General features: G+C 38.4%; 3 protein-coding genes and 1 pseudogene across 4 annotated transcripts; 3 read left to right on the top strand and 1 right to left on the bottom strand.

Annotated features, from left to right (window-relative positions):
• Positions 1-98: 98 nt before the first annotated feature.
• On the top strand, positions 99-5877 carry LOC106424622 (exocyst complex component SEC10b). Of its 2 annotated transcripts, none has more exons than XM_013865386.3 (25): positions 99-232; positions 492-578; positions 654-902; positions 985-1059; positions 1142-1243; positions 1317-1367; positions 1453-1558; positions 1724-1837; positions 1943-2034; positions 2243-2411; positions 2498-2574; positions 2658-2756; positions 2843-2933; positions 3033-3118; positions 3211-3381; positions 3517-3570; positions 3640-3768; positions 3867-3959; positions 4087-4233; positions 4351-4448; positions 4652-4736; positions 4839-4897; positions 5231-5329; positions 5418-5501; positions 5593-5877. In XM_013865386.3, exons 2-25 carry the CDS (start codon positions 492-494, stop codon positions 5669-5671), a joined length of 2496 nt encoding a protein of 831 aa, XP_013720840.1. In that variant the 5' UTR covers positions 99-232; the 3' UTR covers positions 5672-5877. The 2 variants fall into 2 exon arrangements, with proteins under 2 accessions (XP_013720840.1, XP_013720841.1); XM_013865387.3 differs by having other exon boundaries at positions 102-228.
• Positions 5878-6071: 194 nt separating this feature from the next.
• BNAC09G44370D (protein PATRONUS 2) lies at positions 6072-7673 on the top strand. The gene is made up of 5 exons (XM_013865383.3): positions 6072-6309; positions 6433-6513; positions 6881-7147; positions 7220-7254; positions 7345-7673. The coding sequence occupies exons 2-5, from the start codon at positions 6444-6446 to the stop codon at positions 7540-7542; spliced, it is 570 nt and encodes a 189-aa protein (XP_013720837.1). The 5' UTR covers positions 6072-6309; positions 6433-6443; the 3' UTR covers positions 7543-7673.
• On the bottom strand, positions 7628-12373 carry LOC106424618 (annotated as a pseudogene).
• Positions 12374-14164: 1791 nt separating this feature from the next.
• LOC106424619 lies at positions 14165-16004 on the top strand. The gene has a single exon (XM_013865382.3). It carries the CDS (start codon positions 15045-15047, stop codon positions 15711-15713), a length of 669 nt encoding a protein of 222 aa, XP_013720836.1. The 5' UTR covers positions 14165-15044; the 3' UTR covers positions 15714-16004.
• The last annotated feature ends 734 nt before the right edge of the window (positions 16005-16738 follow it).

A 16738-nucleotide genomic window follows, 5' to 3' on the forward strand; every position in this document is an offset into this window, starting at 1 on the left:
TCTGTTAGACCAAAAAAAAAAACAATCTAAACCTGAAACAGAAACTTAAACCGGCCGGTTTAACAAAAAAATTGGTACAGAATAATAAATTAACAGCTCATTACGAGGTCGGAGATGCGAAACCAACAAATCTCCAACTTTACTTCGCCATAGCACACCGTCTCTCTTTCTCCGTCGTTTTCTCCCCCACAGTAACCGCTCTCCGCCGTCTAGATCTCGCTGCTCAAGGCCGGTAATTTGCTCCGTATCTACTTTTTCTACTCCGTATTGTTACCCGCGCGAGGGGTCGTCCTTAGGCTCTGACTTTGCAACATTTAGCTGAGAAAAATTAGCAGATGTATCCTACAGTCGTTTTGGTTATAATTGGAAAAAAAAAATCCAGAATCCGACGCATCTCGCTCATTGAATGTTCGTTCATATGATCTATCAGACTTAAATTTTTCATTTTAGGATTTTTTTTGTTTTTTTTTTGTTTGTTAAATTTTCAACAGATGACAGAAGGAATGAGAGGAGCAAGAGGTTCCAGATCATCCTCTGTCAACTCCAATCCTCTGATACTTGACATTGAGGACTTCAAGGTAAAGGTTTCACCTTGTGGCTTGCTTATGTTTTGAATCATTAGGAGTTTCTGATTTGTTTTTGGTCACTGGCAGGGTGATTTCTCATTCGATGCGTTATTTGGGAACCTGGTGAACGATCTCTTGCCGTCTTTCCTGGAAGAAGAAGCTGATTCCGGTGATGGCCACGGCAACATTGATGGTTTCGCAAATGGGCATTTACGTGGGCACCCTGATGCATCCAGGTTGTCTCAGATGTCTTCTGCTCCTTTCTTCCCTGAAGTAGATGGTCTCTTGTCTCTGTTCAAAGATGCTTGCAAGGAGTTAATTGATCTGCGAAAGCAGGTGAGTGTGTCTGCATCGGATACAGTCCTTTGTGTCTTTCTTCTGATATGATGTCTAAGGTTCTCGTTATATGTTTTTGAAGGTTGATGGAAGACTCAACACACTAAAGAAAGAAGTTTCAACCCAAGATGCCAAACACCGGAAGACACTAACTGAGGTTCGGTAGACAAAATACATTTTCTTGGGTTGCCTTTTTTATTAGCACCTCTTTAATTTGACATATTGGATTCTCCTTTTAGATAGAGAAAGGTGTGGACGGTCTGTTTGAGAGCTTTGCAAGGTTGGACGGTCGGATCTCTAGTGTTGGACAGACCGCTGCCAAAATAGGAGATCATTTGCAGGTTTAAATTTTGTCCCGTATACGCCCAACTATTTGTTGATCTATCCAGTATTGACCCGTACTTCCATTGTCAGAGTGCAGATGCTCAGCGGGAAACTGCTAGCCAGACCATAGAGCTTATAAAGGTAAGACCGCATCTATGTTGGAATGGTTATCACATAATTATTTAGATGAATGTATAAGTAACTCTTTTTTTTTTAACTCATGCAGTACCTGATGGAGTTCAACGGCAGCCCAGGAGATCTTATGGAGCTTTCCGCTTTGTTTTCTGATGATAGTCGCGTAGCTGAGGCTGCTTCCATCGCTCAGAAATTACGTATGATATGATAGCTATATACTTACAGTGTGTCTAGATTTTATCTGTTATCTATTATTTTTGGGAAATCTTCTTTATCTGTGATGTGATAGCTAAACCTTAACACGCTTGCTTCTAGTTAAATTAGCCTGTAACTGATTTCGATGCTCTCCTTGTCAATATCAGGATCCTTTGCTGAGGAAGACATTGGAAGACAAGGTACGAGTACAGCTGCAGGAAATGCAACCCCTGGCCGAGGGCTGGAAGTTGCAGTTGCTAATCTTCAGGATTACTGTAATGGTAAACTACTTTTTTTTCATGCAGTGTTTTCTCTTTATATTCACTGAAGAGTATTAGTGTATTTTCAAATTCAACCTTTGTGACATTTGAATACATTTTTTTTAGAATTGGAGAACAGGCTTTTATCTCGTTTTGATGCTGCATCACAGCGGAGAGATCTATCCTCCATGTCAGAATGTGCTAAGATTTTGTCACAGGTGAATACTTTATTCTGAAGCATGCACCTTTCCAATTCAGTTGGAAAACCTGTTCTTTTATTCTAGATTCCAAAACGAAGGCCTTTCTTATGTAGCTAGTGGTTACATACTGGTTGATTCTAGATAATGATGTCACACAAGGAATGGATATCGAGTTCTACTCTAGTATATGCACCATTATGTTCTGTTTTTTTTTCTTGATTTTCAGTTTAACAGGGGCACGAGTGCTATGCAACATTATGTGGCAACACGTCCAATGTTTATTGATGTGGAAGTCATGAATTCAGACATTAGGTTGGTGCTTGGTGACCACGGTTCTCAGCCTAGTCCTAGCAATGTTGCCCGTGGACTTTCTTCTTTATATAAAGAAATTACAGGTATGAAGGACTGTCATTGATCTGGATGCAATACTTTAAACATGCTTCTATGCTGATTTAGATCGTTTGTCACTTCTCATCTATAGACACTGTACGCAAAGAAGCAGCAACCATTACAGCTGTTTTCCCCGCTCCAAATGAAGTTATGGCGATCTTAGTTCAGGTAACGGGCACCAATAGTTTGGACACTGTAGCGTGACCTGGCATATTGATAAGCTATACCAACTCTTGTTTTATTTTATGCAGAGAGTTCTCGAGCAGCGTGTTACAGGTATTCTTGACAAAATTTTGGTGAAGCCCTCTCTTATGAACCAACCACCTGTGCAAGAAGGCGGACTATTACTAGTGTGTAGATACCTCCTTATCTTTGTTCTTGTCCATCTGCCTAGTATAAATGGGATACGAATTTAACTCTTGATTTTTGTCTTTAGTACCTTAGAATGTTAGCGGTTGCATATGAGAGAACCCAAGAACTTGCTAAAGACCTCCGAGCTGTTGGATGCGGTGACCTGGATGTTGAAGGTCATCTTTTTGTGTCTCTTGTTATTCTGAATGATAAAAGTTTTGTGTCTTCATGCCAAAAATTTCGTCGGTGCTGACGTCTTTACTTTTACCGTGCAGATTTGACAGAGTCCTTGTTTTCCTCGCACAAGGATGAATACCCTGAGCATGAGCAGGCCTCATTAAAACAACTATATCAAGCAAAGGTTTACTAAGACACTCTTTATTCATTTCCTCATTTCTTTTTCTTTTTTTTTGTTCATTAGTGTGAAGTGCTTAGATTTGTGTTTCTCAACAGATGGAAGAATTACGTGCTGAGAGTCAAGTCTCGGAATCATCTGGGACAATAGGACGCTCTAAGGGTGCTTCAGTGTCATCTTCTCAGCAGCAGATATCAGTCACCGTTGTGACGGAGTTTGTTCGGTGGAGCGAAGAAGCAATATCCAGATGCACACTGTTTTCATCTCAGGTTACTAAATTTCCATTTATGAGAACAATTAGGATATTGACAAAGAAATAAGCTTTTGGCAGAATATCTGATAGTGAATAAACTATGTCATCTGAGATTTGTATATTTGATCAATATAATTATTTCTTTGTGCAGCCAGCCACGCTCGCAGCAAATGTTAAAGCCATATTTACTTGCCTGCTAGACCAGGTATGCAGTTTAATAAGATTCTAGAATCGTTCATATTCATTGTGCTAATACAATGATGAGTTCTTGCAGGTAAGCTTATACATAACGGAGGGACTTGAACGAGCAAGGGATGGCCTGTCTGAGGCTGCATCATTGAGGGAGAGATTTGTTTTGGGCACAAGTGTTAGCAGAAGAGTGGCTGCTGCAGCTGCTTCTGCTGTAATTACTTCATTTTTACTCTTTACCACTATTTCAAGTGTTCATTACTCCAATTGTTGGGTAGATTTTATTAATAATACCTTTTGATTTTTTCTCAGGCAGAAGCTGCTGCTGCTGCGGGTGAAAGTAGCTTCAAAGCCTTTATGGTTGCTGTGCAACGTTGTGGTAGCAGTGTTGCTATAGTTCAGCAGGCATGTTTTTATGGTTATCAGTTTGTTTCAATTAATTCATATTAGAAGGCTTCTGCTTCGACCATCCAAATATTCAACAATTGAAATTCTAAACTTTGGCCCCTATTAATCTTACAAAATTTTCCAGTATTTTGCAAATTCTATTTCTCGGCTTCTCCTACCAGTGGATGGCGCACATGCTGCTTCATGTGAAGAAATGTCGACTGCTTTGTCCAAAGCAGAGACTGCTGCTTATAAAGGACTCCAACAGTGCATTGAAACTGTGATGGCTGAGGTTAGTTGCTTTTTGTGGAAGCTATAAACATATCCTTGAGGATCAATGGGGGACAGGTCTAAGAGTCATGCTTAAACTTGCCTTTCTATTAAAGACTCTGACATGGCCTTTTTCCAGGTTGAAAGACTGCTTTCAGCTGAGCAGATAGCTACCGATTACAGATCACCTGATGATGGAATTGCTCCCGATCACCGCCCAACAAATGCCTGTATAAGGTTTGTCCATCTCAAAATCTACCTTCCTCTAATGGTCATAGAGTACATCGTTTTTTTTGTGAAAGTGTCTTGTTCCTAGTGTAATTTGTTTGCTGAAACCATTTACGATGACATCTATTGGTCATCTCTCAACACTTGCTCTTCCTTAATATATATTCTAATGAACATCTTACTTTAATCTCTAACTCCACTCTCTTGTTTAGAGTCGTGGCTTACCTCTCCCGGGTACTTGAGTCAGCCTTCACTGCCTTGGAAGGTCTTAATAAGCAAGCCTTCCTGACTGAACTGGTATGATTGTTATCACCAAAAAGGATAAATTGTTTTCTGATCATATGACTGATGTCTTTACTATAAGAAGGATTTTAAGTGATTTTTCTTTGTTATTTTCAGGGAAATAGGCTAGACAAACTACTACTGACTCACTGGCAGAAGTTCACATTCAATCCCAGGTATAAAACTCAGCTCTTGTCTGTGTTCTTCTTTTCCTTATTAAAATCACATCTCCAAGCCCAGAAGAAAGAAAAAGGATATTATAGCGTATATAAACTCCTGTACCAAAGATGCTTAATAGCCAGAAACTCATATTTAGGGCAGTTAATAACAAACGGAGATAACCATGCCGAGTTTGGTAGCTCTGATTTTCCGCTCTGTTCTGATATGAATGCAGTGTTTTATGTAGTCACGCCTCTTGGTATTATATTGTGTGATACTTAACTAGCAGATCCGGTTGCAAAAAAAAAAAAGTCTGAATAAACTTTGGTTCTGTTTTGTGGTTTTAATAGTGGAGGATTACGGCTGAAGCGTGACATAAACGAGTATGGAGATTTTGTTAAGAGATTCAGTGTTCCATCTGTGGAAGAGAAATTTGAGCTTCTGGGAATGTAATAACAATCTTTGAGCCCTGGTCATGCTATCGATTTTTTTAAATAGTTATTGTAGCAACGTGGTGCTACTTGTGTGTGTGTGTAGAATGGCGAACGTATTCATCGTTGCTCCAGAAAGTCTGTCGACTTTGTTCGAGGGTAGTCCAAGCATTCGCAAAGACGCGCAAAGGTAAAGAGAAAGATAACTTGAAAATTTGTAAATGAGAGGAGTAGATAAAGGAATGTGTTGTTGATTTATCATTATATGTGTTGTTGACTAGGTTTATTCAACTGCGGGAAGACTATAAGAGTGCAAAGCTTGCAACAAGACTGAGCTCGTTGTGGCCAAGCTTGAGCTGATGATCATACCAATGTTCTAAGTAAACTGCCAGAGATATCTTTATGTATATACTTTATTCATCCTTTTCCTTCGACTCACTGTCTGTCCTCCTTTCATTCTGAATCTTTATTATGATTTGCATCAAACACGTGCACCAGTCACTGCTCTGTTATGTTGAATAGTTGGTAATGGTTTGGATAGCTTTAAGTTATTTGGTGGAGTTCGATTCTCGTCCCCGACATTTGTTAAAATTATTCATTATGAGTGACACAACAGCTCTGATCGCATGATAACATTAACAAAACTGAAATTTAGTTTCCAAGCTATCAAATTTCAAGTAGAGAGATAAAGTAAAGAAGCTTACCCGAATTTTCCGAACTAAACCGGACATATTAAATCTCCTAACCGGACCGGACCGATTATAGAAACTCATTTACATTTGAACGTTAAAAATAATCCGCTCTCTTTATCTTCGTTTGAAAAAAATCCTCAAGAACAACCCTAGATCTGATTCTAACCAATCTTATGCCGCCCGTTTGTGTATTATCTTCCCACCGATTCCAAATCTATAATCCTTGCTTCTAGAGCAACACTTTCTCTCTTTCTCAATCGCTCCTTTAGGGGGGGGAGGCTTCCTTTATTCGTTCATCGAAATCTGGTGAGCTCTTAAAAGTTTGGTTTGATTAAAATGTTAATATCAGTATACATACATTGGGTCCAATTTATCTCTTACTAATGTTGAATCTACTACCCAAATTGGGATGTGTATGTATGTATGTAGTGAGAAAGAGTATGGCGAGCACAACTGTTCGTGGGCAGTTGATTTTTCAGGACGAGAATGCATTGGTGGCCCGTGGAAAGAGTAACGTTTCTTACATTTCCCCTTTTTTTTTGTTTCTGTCAGTTTATTTCTAGTGATATATGAAATAGGAAGAGATTCTTCTTATTTGCTTAGAATACATTCTTGAATTCATCTTGTTGTATATGTTTTATCATCATTTTAACTGCGTCAAATTCACAAGCTTGAAAATGTCTGCTCAATCAATCATGGAACTTTCGTTTATCTTGATGATTTTATGTAGTTATATATATATATATGAGGAGGGAAGCAAATAAATCTCCAATGTTTGTATGTTTTGTTTTTTTTTGTAGTTCTGAAACCATATCACTTGGTTCCCCTCTTGACTATGCTCCTAAATCTTGTTTTTGGTTATATTTTAACATTGAAGAGTCTGTTGCTGCGGGAAAAGGTAAGAGCTCCCTCGCAGCTCCAAAGAAATACGGGGCGGGTTTTGTAAGCCGCAAGGCTCTCCATGATATTACAAACAAGTCGAAGTTGCAACCTCAAGCTTCTTCCAAGACTTACAAGAGTCCCGAAGTAGTGGACTTTGACATAGCCAAGGAAGGTTACTTGCATGATCACCGCAAATGCATTGAGCAACATCAAAACCAGTGGGATAGTTACTTATCTGAACACATCATCCTTCATGCACATGGTAATCATTACTTGTCATCCTTCTTTTTTTTTGTCTATGCTTCCATTGCTCTAAATTTGTTCTGCTTTTTAGATACCAACATCGAGGAACACGATATTAAAGAAGAGGTATGATTAACTATATGCATCAATGCTCTCCTGATTGATCTCTGGTTTTGAGTAACTTTTATGACTCTTTTCACTTGCTTTGCGCTTCAGGTGGATGACAAAAGCAGCAACACTTGGGATGAACTTAAAGATATACCAATGGAGGAGTTTTCAGATTTGATGGGATGCTCAACTCAGTGGCCCTCACCACCAGACTCCCCCATCCATTACCACTCATCTTTACCTTCATCGCCTTTGCCATGGCATTTTGAAACTGTAGAATTCAAGCTCGTGGAAGATGAAGAGTGAAGACACCAACCTGAGTTCAAGTTTTACTTGTACCTATGATTCTTGTTGGGATCGTAATCTGTAGTTACTCTTTACTTTCCAGATGTTGTAATGAATCCACAATTTTTTTTATTGAAACCCATTACACAGTATTTGTTTCTAAAAAGTAAGAAGAATGTATTCTTATAGAATTTACAGTATGGGGCACCACAAAGCATTTACAACCTTGTCACAACAAACACCACACAATGCCCCCAAACTACAGTGAAACAAGCACGTAAAACACTTTTAAGAACATCTAATTTTCTCTCTATATATATAGTAAGATCTGTTGTTATATCCCGAGATTCTGCATTCACCTGACTCGGGCGTTGCAAAATATGAGAAGTGGCTGGTGTTAAAGAGCTTCAACGAGGCATTTCCTCACTGGCTTTGTCAACCATTCGTACATTGTATTGCTCATAGACTCTTCCTCTGTTATCTGCCCACCACTGTTCCGCTTGTTTCTCACTAAACCTCTTCCGGCTGTTATAAACACACAACAGTCGAGTCAGCAAAAAATTACAAGTGATTGTTTCTTTTTAGGGGAAATAAGATATGATTGTACCTGAAACGGACACGTTTGAGGTCTCTAACACCTCCTGCTAAGGCTGTAAGAGTGATGTAGACACCAGGCTCATCTTGTTCAACCCATTCCTTCTCGTTCTCTGCTTCATTCTTTGCTTCGCCATTTCCAAATACAGGTGTAGTGGTCCCATTAGAAAACATTGGGGTATTGACACCATTTAGCTCGGGTTCTTGACCGTTTGGTCGGTTTACGATATTAAAAGGGTCAACGCGACCAGGGCTGGAACCGAATGAGTTAAGAGACAGAGGAGGAGACTTCACAGTTCGAGCTGTTCCGACGGGTAATCTTTCAGCCATGTCTTTCAGCTGCATAGTTTCGTTGATGCTTATAATCAGTCGTAAGAAATCACACCCGTAAATGCATGAATCATATTATTTGAAGTTACTTGAGCGGTGAGTGATTTGATCACTTCTTTTGCGGCCGTGCATCTTGTCGTTTCTTCGTTAGCGATTGCCAACGCCTCCTTGAGCTGCTTGGCTGTTCTTTCCAGCTCAACTTCTTGGAACTGTGCCTTCCTTGTAAGACTTTCAACCTGATTATTTACTTGTTAGCAAAGAAGCAATGATAAAGAGAAACTGAAGCAGTAATTAAAGTATCATAATCTCACCAACTGTCTTTTTGTAGCAAAGAAACGTGTGACAAGTTTTATGTAAATAAGAGAAAAAACAAAAGATGGTGAAGAAACTTACCTGAGATCTTAGCTTAACAACCTCTTGGCTTATGTTATCATTGGTTCTCTTAGTATCATCCACCACAATTCTTGGTGTGGTTAGTCCTGAAAGAGTGGGAGTTGGTGTAGTTGAACGAGGCGGACTCGGACGTCTTGAAATTGGAGAAGTTGCTCGAGACACAATTCGAGAACCAGGAACAGAAGCTGAGAAGAACTTCTTTGACGCCCCAAATACTGGATTGAAGGTCTTGGCTATATTAAGCGCACCTCGTTGAGAGCTTCGACTTGGTATAGGCGACACACGGCTACTACTGAACTCGTATTTCTTGTTCTTCTTATTCCGACTGTCCACTTGTCTCATGGAGTCCATCAATGAAAATCTAGCTAACTGTCCATCGGATCTAGAATCCAACTTGTCATCTTTGTCAATGGGATCTGCTGATCCCTGGTTAATGCTTCCTCTTCTACTCAGAGACGAATGAGACGATGCATCAGTTTCCATGGTCTTTTTCAATTTGGTAAAACACTTGTCACACACTCGATATGGTTTGTTCGGGTTCGGTGCCATACAAGCCTTCAGAGACTTTTTGTTACTGCACGAGTGGCAAAACACTAGTCCACAGTTATAGCAATTGTGCCTCTTTCTCTTGAAATTGAAGGGCTGGCGACAACCTGAACACATGGACTGATCCATCCCTGATGCCCACCTGTGAATGCAGACAGCTGCTGTGAAGTTAGTTCCACAGGCAATACTTTTCACCTGTTTATCCTTGAGCGACTCTACCAATGTCGGGGAATTTCTATCATCTACATCCCCGTGACCAAGTCTACCGTTTGATCCCTTTCCCCAAGTGTAAACCTCTGTCTTCCAAGTTAAAACTGCAACATGATAAGCTCCGCATGCAATCTCTTCGACAAAATTCTTGTGAAGCTTACCTTCGACACGATTTGGAACTTTTCCATCAGCATGCGAGTTTCCAAGCTGACCATAGACAGGACTGCCCATAGTATAGACTTGGCCTGATGTTGTTAGTGCAACCGTTAAACTGTGCCCACATGCAACTTGACAAAAGTTGGGTTCAACAAGAGCAGCAACACAGGTAGGCACAAGTTTTGGTTCTTTATTACCGTGACCAAGACGACACTTATCACCATCACCCCATGTAAAGAGCTTTCCTGAAGAGCAATTACTCGAGCTCGAGCTACCAACCATGACTTCCACAATAGCTGCTGTGTGCCATACACCACAGGCTGCTCGGACAGTGCGGAGACCTTTCAAAGAGTCAACCTCCCGTGGTATGAAAACACTTTTCCTGTCCCCGTGGCCCAAAACACCAAAGGTCCCATCACCAAAAGTAAACAACTGCCCGGCAGATGTCACGACTGCTGTGTGGTAAGGTCCACAAGCGATGGATGATACATGTATCCCTTCCAACAGAAAATTAACCCTTTTAGGGACCCAGTGACTGACTTCATTTCCATGTCCAAGAACACCAAAATCTCCTTTGCCCCAGGTATACAAATCCCCCGATAGAGTAACTGCACAGCTATGGAACTCACCACATGCCACAAGCTCAATATTTGTGGTGTTAAGTGCATCGATGAGCTTTGGATGTTGAATATTAGAATCAACCCCATGGCCAAGCCTGCCTTCAGATTCCTCTCCCCAAGAAAAACTTTCTCCTTGTTTTGTCACAAGGACAGCATGCTGTCCACCACAAGCTATATTTTGGACGTCAAGTACTACTGTAGATTCTAAAGCTTTTGGCAATAAGGAATCCATCTTTATGTCAAACGAACTTCCAACTCTCCGGTTTCCACCGCCCAAAACACCGTCTCCTATGCCTTCTCCCCAGATGAAAACATCTCCAATGCATCTCCATCATTATGACCAGAGCCATGGCTCGAGCCACTAACAGCACTTGACATACTAACTCTGAAAGCGTCCATGCCCATACCCCTCATATGCCCATGCATGCTATCTGAGCCTCCGGAATGAACAGAAATAGTACCAGAATCTGAGGGATAAAATCCTTTTGTAGGAACTGCGTATAATGCCATTTCCGATAACGCCTTGTCAAGCTGAGGCGGGCTCTCAAATGGACTGTGAATACGAAGGTTGTTAGAACCATCCTGAAAGATAAATGAAAACGTCTTTAGTATTAATATGCACAAAAGTGTACAAGGAAAAAAAAAATTAGTACCCTCTGCAAACTGTCATTGCTACTAAATGGAGAGTGCAAAGGAGAGCTTCTCCGGGTATATGTCCTTGGGCTGTTAGCTTCAGATGGTGTCCCATCACTTCTTGATTCAGTCCTCCTATTTCTTTGATGGTAACGTGAAATCAATGCTTTAAGACCACTAAACCACACCTCAGCTTCATCTTTATCCTTGCAGATCTACCAAATAAAATCCTACCACCAGATTAATTAACCTTAAATAACCACAGTGACATTGCGAGTGAATTGGTGATTATTTTATAGTGGAAGCAAATATATAAAGCAAATGGTTTTAAGAAAACCTCACCACATCCAAAGACCTCTCGCTATATATTAGAGAGAAAGACTGATATTCCTTCTCTGGACGAGGATACCTCTGGAAAATAGGCTACAAGAGAGACAAAATTGATATATATCAGAATCAGAGAGCTCAGACTCAGGTAACTGTCAGATGAAAAGTTGCATAGAAGATCATAAAAGAGGAAACATGGGTGAGCTTACAGTGCGTTGTCCAGATATGATCCTAGAAACATGGCTAAGCTTGAGATGTTTCTCCTCCTTCCCGGAGAACCATATCAAAACAGTCTCATCCTGAAAGTTACAAGCAACTACCTCTTAATAACCAAAACAATGAGCTAGATATAAAACTAAAGTTGTGTGAAAGAAAGAAAGAAAGAAAGAAAACAAAAAACTAGACAATAAAATATCAAAGCTGACAAGAGATATTAGGAAATGGAACGAAAGATGGCTTACATTAGAAAGACGAAAAGGGCAGAACTTAGGCTTCCCTCTTCTTCCATACTTGAGCAAGTAAGCTCCTTTTTTTAGTGCAATGATAGCCTGAGACAAAAACCATTGCATCTAATGAAAACTCCAGGCTGAATGGTGAAATTAGTATCCAAGGAATGAACTTTTTTGAATTGTTAAAGTGTTACTAGCAAAATGAAATCACAGGCTAATCAAAAAAAGATTAAAGACTTTGGGATTAATCAAAACCTGCTCGATGTCTCTCTCGACAGGACCAGCTCTGCTAAGATCCGACGCCATGCTTCCGTTTCTCGACATACACTACAACAAATACTCTTCAGCCAAGTTCCTCCTCCACTTTACTCTAACAAGCTCAAATGCGAAAACTTTGGAGAGACTATATGTTATCTACATTCGCCTATGCTCGTCTTCGATCTCGAAATCAAGACTCTAACTTCCCTCGCAACTGTGTTTTTCAGCTCGAGTAGATCGATCCGAATAAGCAAGGGACTGACTTTTAGCAAAAGCCGGATTCTAAAGTCTTCTCCTTTTTTTTTGCTTTTTTTTTATTTTCATTGGTGTATTATTCACATTTTGTGTTATTATTCACTTTTTTTAAGTTTTTAGTTAAATTTGGTCTGTCTTAATCAACACACGCAAATTGAAATGTGATGTTGTTGTATAGAAAAAAAGTTGTCAACTCAAGAAATTGGAGTTGGGCTCGTATTAACATTTTTTTACATATAGAATAAGATGGTGGTGTGGTGTGGTGTGGTGTAGCCTTACTTCACTGGAATAGATCAAGTTCTTCTTGACAAGTTTATCGTAAATCTTCCAATGCTAGTGCGCTGCTACGTGTAAGTTTTGATGTTAACAAAAGGAAAGTAAAATAATAATAGTGATAATGATGTAGATATCAAAAGTGTACTACTACTAGTCATGAGTGTCACTCTGGAAAATTTATGAGTAGCCAATAATATTCTTCTCTTTATTTATCTCTTCTTCTTTTGTTTGCGGTGGCCCAAAATTCTTCAACCACACAAGATGCAACGAATACAGATAAACATTTCCCCGATTTTGGACATAAAATGTGATGTAGCTGAAACTCTCCAGAGCTAAGAACTTCAATATGCAGTGCCGGTCCTCAGATATTTCGGGTCCAATACGAAACCAAAAATGTGGACCCAAAATGACAATAAAAATTTTAGTTACGAAATTAAAAGTGAATTTACAATATTTTCAAGATTGCAAAAGTTTATCAATCCTAGAAATTATCTATTTACTCTTTTTATATTATAGACTAATGAAAAAAATATTCAAGGTTTTATTATGTTGCAATTTGATTAGGATCCATTCTTACATTTGTTACAAAAAAACAGTATAAATTGTAAGCTTTCAAATGTATAAAATTATAGGTCCCATACCAATGTTTCTTGAGTATCTGCTCAAGACAGGGTCTGTCAATATGCTTATTCAGTCCAAAGATGAAAAATAAAAAAGTTAATCCTGAATTTGTCACACAAAAGCACCAATGCCAAAGTAAAAGTAGTTAACAAAAACATGCGTTTTAGAATAATGGGTTTATATGTATTATTGCTTTATAGATTAACTTTAGTTAGACTAACAATAGAATGTGCTAAGTTGTTTGGTTAGTAAAGTTAGTTGATGATATTCTTTATAGAAAATATAAACTAAGAAAAAAAGGCTACTTTATTATAAAAGATCAGAGAACAAAAAATCCACTTAAAATCCACTTATTAAAAAACATAAAAGTGCAGAAACAAACAACGGAAGCAAAAAACTAAAATAAAAACACTCAAAGCAAAAAACATAGGTATAGGCCAGCAAGAAACATAGGTAGTCTTTCAGCTTCGAAAAAACTAATCGATCTTAGATTTTTCAGTCTTGACTGTGGGAATGCACAACTTCTTTGAAGTAGATGTTATGTCTGCCCGTTCTGAATCAGTTTCTTTTCTTTTCGAGAAAGGAGTTGCACAATCTCCTGATGATGCATGATTCTCAACATCCTGCAACATAATCTACATTCCAAAGAAATAACAAACATTTGGTCAACAACTTAAAATAACATCAATAGGATAAATCAATATCCAAAATATCCAAATAATTTATTTGTTTAGAAATGTCTTTATATAATTTATAAAAAATAAAAATCAATATCTGCACAGTGAGGGTCAAGCTCTAGTATGTATTAATTTGTTTGTGCGCGGTTTAATGAGGAGGCCCGTGTCTTACCTATGAACTTGGAAACATCAGCGGCAGACATCATCCTTCATCCTTTTGGGTAAAATATTGGAGGCCCATTACAATGTTTGTTTTCTTTTTGGGTTTGTCAACCACACACATGTAATGATATCTGCTATTTTATTTTTATTTTACTAAAGCTATGATACATATATCTGGTATTATAAAACAAAAAATTAAAGTCTTTTTTCTTCAAAATTAGGAACTAAAGAAAAAATCAAATAAACTAAAAATTTTAAAATCAATGTAACTAATAATAAGAGTTTCTCACTTTTTCTCCATTTGATCAACTTTGGGCTTTGGTTTTTACTTGGTTATACAAAGAAAGTATGCAACGTTTCATTAATTACAAGTTACAACCCTTAATAACCATCGTTCGTTCAAGTTGTTGCCTTTAGTGTGAAAATACAAAGACCATAATTTTCAAAGGTTCAAGTGGTGAACTGCATTAAACCATATTTCTGGCGCCGGCGATATGTTCAATGATTATTGACAACGTAAACAAGGAAAATGATGGATAACAGATGAGATCAGGGAGTATGAATCTGGACCATTAATTATATTAATTCGTCATTTGGCACAGTTGTCATAAGAAAAAATCACGAGCTCAACGTGTTGTAATGAAATATATAAAACCCCTTGATAAGATTAATGTTTGTGTGATTGTGTGTAACCACTTCCACGACTATTGTGTAATAATTATAATAAAAACATTATAAAATTTAGCTTAATGCTGAGAAAAAAAAGGAGATGAGGATCAAAGCCGAGAGGATTGACCAAAGAACCGGCCTGATCAAATGAAATGCATAGGCAAATCCTGGAGTGTTTGACCATATCAAAAGGTCAACTCCTTCAAGTGGCTACCTTTTGGCTATAAACAAAACACAAAGACCATGAATACAAGTCCCTCTATAAATCGGATCTCTTACAATACGACAATCCATAGCTTTCAAACTCAAAAACAAACCTCTCTCTCTCTCTCTCTCTCTGCAAAAATATGAAAAATTCTCTAATCATTTATTGTTTCCCAATAATCCGTAGGCGCCAAGCAATTGTCACGATAGTTTTCTTTGAGTGCGGATCCACCAAAACCCTACGCGACTCCAAGAAACATGTTGCTGGAGAAATCATGTTTGAGTTTCCTGATCAAATCGTGTGCCATGCAGATTCATTCTTCATCGGCCGTCCGGTTCCAGCTCTAGCCATGGACGACTATCTCATCCCAGGTCAAACCTATTTCGTCTTACCAATCGAACGTTTCGCCTATAGAATCTTAACCACTTCGTGTATCTCCATCTTCAACTCTAGTCTCGAAAATGCTCCCTCGACTAAACCACCGCCATTGAATTTCACCGCCCCGTCGAGTCCACCACCGTTCGAGTATTCAAAGGGACTAAACGGGAAGATTCTAATAAAAGTTTCTCCTCATTTTATCATGAGTCTTATATGCAAAAGGAGAAACATCAGCGAAGACGAGGTAATAATAGATTGTGCTGAAAGCAAGGACATTTGTAATTCTCCCGAGTTAAAGAAGCATTATGATCAGCTTGTTGGAACGAGAGAACACGTATGGTCGCCGAAGTTGCAGACGATCTCTGAGCATGAGATTAGGGTTTCTCCACTAAGGTTCTTGGGGATTGTTCGGAGGCAACAAGAAGTGAATTGATCAAGTCATGAAACATATTATTATTTCTCTTTTGTATATGTTTAGTCAAAATTGGAAAGATTAAAAAAAAAGGAAAAAAAAAAGTATTAGAGTGGTTAGTTGGATGTTTGGTTTGTATTGTTTGGTTACAAGCTAGTCGTCATGCATGAACAAGTTGACAATTTGCATGTTTGTGTAGTATTTCAATAAAGTATCTAATCTGTTAATTTGCGACTCCAACATGTAGATATGAATATTATGATACATGGTTCATCCTTGACAATTCAAATCTGCGTCGCATGACAATTAATTTGAGCTATGTCATATACTTTATTTGGCTTCATTTGATAGTCTTATAAAATGAATTAATGATAAGATAAATTTTAACAATTCACGACTTATTCTTCTATTTCGTCGTAATGCCTCCAAATGACGATGGCAACTGTTTCAACTTTAAATTTTCCCTATTGCCAATAAAATGCATTTTTATTGTCAGCTCAGGTGACTTTATAATATTGGAAGGATGTATATTTTAATTGGTTTTGCACTTTTTTTATTTAGAGACTTAAAAAATCATGCAATCCCTCTAAATTGGCATTCGGCATTTTCAAGATTCAATCCTACCCTATACGTTTTTTAATCTATTTTATCGGCTGATCCGATTGATTGGAAAACGTATTTATACTACATAGTGGACTGTATATCCCATTGACAGATCTAAATATGGAATTTTTTCCAACTAGCACCAAAGAATGCATCGACCATCTTGTTAACTATTTAGAGCGAAACTCAGGTGTTTACGGACAAAAAAAGTGATAATACAGGATAATTCTCTCGCAATTTCTACATGTGTTAGGTTTTATTGTTTTAGTATGCGGATGTCTAAGATACAACAGTTGCTTTATAGAGTAACAATTCAAATTAAAATTCAAATTTCATCGAATAATTGATTTTATAAAATTTAGATTCTCGTCAAGCCACCAGAACCTCCAGATTTACTAGACGCTTTCGTCAACCTCGTTTTTCTTCGATTCCTCGTCACTTCC

Source organism: Brassica napus, chromosome C9, assembly GCF_020379485.1.
Source record: "Brassica napus cultivar Da-Ae chromosome C9, Da-Ae, whole genome shotgun sequence".
Lineage (NCBI taxonomy): Eukaryota > Viridiplantae > Streptophyta > Magnoliopsida > Brassicales > Brassicaceae > Brassica > Brassica napus.